Here is a 5,667-nt window from a genome sequence, read left to right as displayed (position 1 = left end):
TGGAACATACAGGTCAAACAGTACTATGCAAAAAGCTCAAGCCACCATTTCTTTTTATTTTGCTCCCAAGGATTCACACTTTCTTAAAAAAAAATGTAAACGTGGTATTGAGCAATAGTTCTCCAGGTTTTTTGGAAGTCTTTAAAAGCTTTTCTTTGGACATTGGCTGCTTCTTCACTCATTTTCCATCCAGTTCTTGTGTCTTACTATTTTCAGAGGAATGGTGTTTTGGTTCCTAAGCTACTTAGAAGAAGCCATTGTTTGAGGAAGGGAAACTGTGACAAAAGCCTGAGGTATGCAAAATTAAACAACAACTGGACTGAAAATCAGTGGAAACAGGTCTTATGGACCTGTGAATCAGTGTTTCGATTTTCTAAAAAGAGAAGAAACTGTAGTTTTTAAATTCTAAACTTAATGCTTGGAGTCTGGCGAACACCAAGGCATCAAACGGCAAAGGAATCCTTCATTTTTAAATCAATCCCAAAAGAAATAGCATGTAGGATGATTCCACTCCTGCATGGAGTTCCCATTATGAAGGAATCAACAGGGATGGCTATTCATCATTATTACTTGTAAAGAAATTTTGTAAGCAGCGTGGACTGAGAATAAAACAGAATCCAACAAGGTTTAAAGTAATACAAAAATATTTCTTTTTATTATGGCAGGTCAGAACAAAAATGTGACACAAAAATGCCGTTTGTAGAAAAAATACAGAGATCTTAGGCATGTTTATCTTGTTCCAAACGTGAGTGAGACGAACAATAACTTAAGTCTAACTAACTTTGTGGTCTGATGAGTTGTTTGAGTATGAGTATGCCTTTCCAAGAACTATTCTGTCTCTGAGGAGCTTGAAGAAGGCGTAGTAGTTGCTGAAGAGAATCAGGGCCAGCGATATCGTCTGATGCCACTTTTCCGAGCATATCAACGAGTAGAGCTGGTAGAATATCATGGCACCTTCAAGGATGATGAGTATGTTCAATATTCGTAAAGGCTTGTTGAAGAAGAACTAGAGTAAGAAAGAGGATCAGTATGAGCACAGCTCTGTAAAGGCTCTGATACCAGTTCTGGTTCTACAAGACCTCTTCATTTAGGTATACTCACATAGAAGCGATAATGGGAAACATCTGATGGGACTGCAACATTATAGTGGCCCATGGCCTTATATACATTCTTATTATGTTTTACCAGGACTCCCTGTGGCCACATGTACTCTTCAGTCCATCTGTGTACAAAAAAAAACAAAAAAAAAAACAGGTAACAGTTAGCTTTAAATCTGACTAAAATTAGTCTGACTGAACATAAAATGCAATAAACTAAAAGCAGTGCATACATGTGTTGGAGGACGTTGGAGCAGAGTGAGGGATCTACTTTTTGCCAGCACCCGAGGTGGGCTGCAGCTTTGTGAAGCAGGTCACAATATCGAGGGGGCAGCAAATGCCTCATGAGGATGACTGAGGTACTGACTGACACCAAGATGAAGAGCTCACAAGACCATCGCTTATCCACATACTGGGTACTCTGAAGGCAAATATGCAGAAACTTTGAGAAAAGCTCATAAATCATATTGAATTAAAGTTGCAGTGAAGTCCAACAGTTTCCTACCTTGACAAACCACACAGGTACAAATGCCACATAGTAAGCACTGAGCATTGAGCTGACCAACACCTCCTTCATCCTCCAGTTAAAATCCATCTTCAGGTACTCCACCTCCTTGCGGATTAGGTCAGGGGATAGACAGCAGGCGTGAGTGGGCATGGCCTGGACACCATACAGCTGGCTGGTGTGCTGCTTCCATGTCTCCTTGAGCACAGTCAGATAATCCCTGCCCCGGCCGACGCCGCCGACCTCTTTGGAGCCAATGCTGGTGATGGGTGAGAGCGGAACTGCTCGTCGGAAGTCACAGCTCAGTCGGAACAAGGGAATATACATCCCAAATCTGTGGGGGTGGGAGGGGATACAGTTAATTTCTACAGATCATAGCAAGACTACAGCTGGGGTTGTAGTAGAAAAGTAAAGAGCATAAACTGAGAGTCACAGATCTTTGTCATATTAATTCAGAGTCCAATGATACCACGTATGGTTTAATATTGCATATGACACACCATCTGCACATATTCTTGCTAGCTCATTTTCCTAGACCCACCAATGGAAAAATATTTCCACAGGACATGTCAACATATTTAAAGGCAGAACCTGCATAGTATGCTCATAATGATTCCTTAAATGATTCCTTTCAAAAAATAAATAAATGAAAATAAAAACCCACAGTCATGGATCAAGATTTGACCCATAGTATACCAAAGGCTCTGTAATCAAGAACTCTGAGGTTCACCAAACAGAACTAGATCTGCCTCTTGAAATGACATGCAAACAAGCCACGCTATCAAATATGACAGAGAATAGGAGCTACTTCACTGTAACTGGATTTCTTTATCTGAATATTAATGTGCAGCCAACCAAAGCTGTGTTTTAAGTAGGGCACCAAACAGAGCATGCAAACAAGATGTGAATGTTCACTGGCATAATGTGGTTCACACAACTTTTAAGAGACGGCAAAAGTTGTGTATACTACAAAAACTGGTTTTAGTCCAAATGCTTCATATCTATAAGTTAACGGCATGTGAAACATTAGAAGGAGCAAACATAGCTCAAAACAAAAGTTATTTGCACTGGAGATTCCTTCTGGCATTTGTGGCCTCTTAATCAGGGGTTAATGTGGGCAGGAACAGTGGTTAAAAAGCAGATGGCTGAATCTACTAAGAGCAGTAACCTTCAGAGCGAGCAGCCATGCAGGTCAGCTGATCACAGCACAAAGAAAACAAATGAAGCCACATTAAAACATAACAACTGTTCAATCAGTGTGAGAAAGACAACAAGGAATCAGTTAAACAAGGAAGCCTTGATATACTTACGGGTAGCAGAGGAAGAGCAGGCTGAGGACAGAATAGGTTCTGAAGAGGTAAATGAGAGAGCGGCACAGGCTCCAACCTGTCAGCGTTAGCACTGCAAACCGCGCCATCACTAAAAAGATCGAGTGAGGGAAAGAGAGTTTCCCACTCTGTGAAGCCTGAGGCAGAGGAAAAGAGAACAGAACAGTCAAATCTTTCACAGCAGGACATGATCAAAGATGTCTGAGAAACCAAGCACAACAAAAAAAAAAAAAAAGCACGTAAAGAAAAATCGGATCCATTAAAATTCTTAAATTCTTAAAAGTGTGCTTCAGGCATGTATATGAAGATACTGTTTTACTACAATGTTGCCTTTAGAAGAATCTTTTTAAAAGGAAATCATTAAACTGAAGCTGAGCTGTGTGCAGACTGATTTCTTTCTTACGTCTCTGTTTCATCTGGCCTTCTCGGCTGGAAATTTCCTTATAAGTATGAAGAAAAAAAAAAAAAGAACGGGGTACAGTCTTTCTGCATGAGGTGTTTTTGAGAGTCTTGGATTAATAAAAAGTAAAGTGACACAAAAGCCAATAACTGAATTCTTACCTCTTTAACAATGGCTGCGATTAACCTCCTTGCTAGTATGATGATGGTGAACACCAGCATGTTATAATCAATAAGATGGAAGTTCTGTAAAAACATAGATTTTTGCTCCCATGAGATTTTCCACATATTCTGTATAAACTGTGCCTACTGGCCTACATAGAAGTTGATCAACAAAGCAATTGCTGAAACATTCTTTGTCAAAACACTGGACACCCAAGTACTCACCAGTGATGTGTGTGAGGGAGGGTGAGATGCGGGGTACCACCACACAGTCTTGTAGATGTTGACATAGTGCACAAAGAGCGCAATGAGGTGGCAGAAGAAAAGATGGAGCTCGAACAACACATTTCGATCCATGGACAACTCTGGGATCTTGCAGTGCTTCAGAGGAACCACGGTCTGGGCTGCGAGAGGAGGACTGGACATGCACGTCCCTGGGCTGTTCCTGCTGACAGATCAGATGGCACAGAAGTTCCTGAAGAGGCCACGGAGGAGGCGCACACAGACAGATCGGGAGCAGTATATCAGAGTTTGACCTACCTCGTGCGAGATCTCACCCCTGTGACCGGGGAGCTGGTTGTGTGGTTTCCATTGCCAACTGAGCCTGAATCACTGCTTAACGGAGGTCTGCAGTACGTAGTACGATTCGCTCCTCTCCTTCCACCAGCCATTGTGGACACACCCACGGCACACCTCTTCCAATTGTTTTGGTGATATGTCCTCTCCGTGTTTTTGTACCTGCTCGTACAAATGCAGCAGGCGAAAGGATTCATATAGAATATCTGGCCAATACTAAATATTTATTGTGACTTAAACCAGTCTGTAGTATCTATCTATCAAGAAAGACACACTGTACTGCCTTAAAACTAGTTAAGTTGACATTGTGAATGGCTCAAATAATAAAACGAGGCGTGCACAGAGCCCAAACAAACAGCAAGGAGACCCCTCTGCAACATGAAGATCTGACATCCAGTGAATCATAAATATGCATGACAAAGAAGTTTTCACCAGCTGCAAAAGCATTCCTCGCTCTAAACTGCAAGTTTTTGCGGAAGCTGATATTAAAAGCTAAGCTAAATAGCTACACCATTTGCTTCACTCGCGGGTGAAATTTGTTTAGAAAACCGTGTGTGTTAGAGATACAGGGCTGCAAAGCGAACACAACGTGGAGCTACACAATGAGGCACGGACCCCAGTCTGTCCGCCAAGAGCATGCTTGACTAAATATCAAGACTGAGGCCTAGGCTAGCAGTAGCTTTGACTAGCTAGGTAGCTTCTAACCCACCAAACAGGCTAGACAAGGAAATGTACGCTTACCAGTGTCTGATGTCTGAGTCAGATGCTGCTCTGTAGCAGAGATAATGAACTAAACACAATAAATTTTTAGAATATTTATTGAAATAATGGCGTGTATGTCACTGACAGCAGCAGAAACACTCATTGTTGATGTGAAACTAGCCGTAGACAGACGGCGGAGCGGATATGTTAGCGAGCTGTGGGAGGAGAGTCATTTAAAGGGATATTCCACTCATATTTAACCAAGAAAGGAAAGAAAGGTGTTTTTATCGATTAAAATGACGATTTAACATATGGGTATAAGACCAATTTCAGTTCATGTGTCAGATACACGGAGTCTAAAATGTTCTAATAGTCTACTCTGAAAAACATCCTCCATATATAATTGTTGCTTCTTTACTGTAAAGACATTTTATTTTAATGTACGATAAATCTTTTTTTTTTTTTTTTTTTTTTACGTATTTCGGTAATTCTATCTTGATTTTTCCACTGAACATTTTCTGAGCTGTTTTGCACCTTTTGAAAAGCCTCTCTAATGTTTCCTTATACTTGGTAGTATACGATCACAGGTTTCTCTATATAATTTTTACGTATTAACTATGTAAACATTATCTAACATTTCCCTATTATTATACATAAATAAATTATAAAATGAATTAATAAATAATACAGTTCTTAAACTATAATATAGATATGTATATAGAGTGTAACAACTTTAGATAAATTGTATAAAAATATGCAATTATTACTGTAATTAATACTCTAACCTTTAATCATAAAAAATGTTAAGGCACGGAATATTTCCTATTTTTCTACTGTCACCTACCTTAAAAACATTTTTCTTTTTTTAAAGTGAATTTGTATATTACACAATTAAAAA

At 39.8% G+C, this 5,667-nt stretch overlaps 1 protein-coding gene across 2 annotated transcripts; it reads right to left on the bottom strand.

Annotated features, from left to right (window-relative positions):
• Nucleotides 1–664: 664 nt before the first annotated feature.
• tmem39b (transmembrane protein 39B) lies at nucleotides 665–4,974 on the bottom strand. Of its 2 annotated transcripts, none has more exons than XM_063498026.1 (9): nucleotides 4,809–4,974; nucleotides 4,032–4,229; nucleotides 3,717–3,939; nucleotides 3,492–3,575; nucleotides 2,913–3,067; nucleotides 1,603–1,936; nucleotides 1,331–1,518; nucleotides 1,102–1,222; nucleotides 665–1,006 (listed from the first exon to the last, which is right to left on the bottom strand). In XM_063498026.1, exons 2-9 carry the CDS (start codon nucleotides 4,160–4,162, stop codon nucleotides 773–775), a joined length of 1,470 nt encoding a protein of 489 aa, XP_063354096.1. In that variant the 5' UTR covers nucleotides 4,163–4,229; nucleotides 4,809–4,974; the 3' UTR covers nucleotides 665–772. The 2 variants fall into 2 exon arrangements, with proteins under 2 accessions (XP_063354096.1, XP_063354097.1); XM_063498027.1 differs by having other exon boundaries at nucleotides 3,717–3,936.
• Between the last annotated feature and the right edge of the window lie 693 nt (nucleotides 4,975–5,667).

This window comes from Pelmatolapia mariae, linkage group LG16_19, assembly GCF_036321145.2.
Source record: "Pelmatolapia mariae isolate MD_Pm_ZW linkage group LG16_19, Pm_UMD_F_2, whole genome shotgun sequence".
Classification (NCBI taxonomy): domain Eukaryota; kingdom Metazoa; phylum Chordata; class Actinopteri; order Cichliformes; family Cichlidae; genus Pelmatolapia; species Pelmatolapia mariae.
The sequence above is the reverse complement of the archived record's forward strand: the minus strand, read 5'-3'. Positions and strand labels throughout refer to the sequence as shown.

Bases quoted from the DNA above. Each gene is read 5' to 3' on its own strand.
- tmem39b (XM_063498026.1), bottom strand. From the start codon at position 4,162: ATGGCTGGTGGAAGGAGAGGAGCGAATCGTACTACGTACTGCAGACCT. The intron at 3,068-3,491 runs GTAAGAATTCAG...CCTCTGCCTCAG, and splicing joins TCGCAGCCATTGTTAAAGAG to GCTTCACAGAGTGGGAAACT. The intron at 1,937-2,912 runs GTAAGTATATCA...CCACCCCCACAG, and splicing joins CTGCTCTTCCTCTGCTACCC to ATTTGGGATGTATATTCCCT.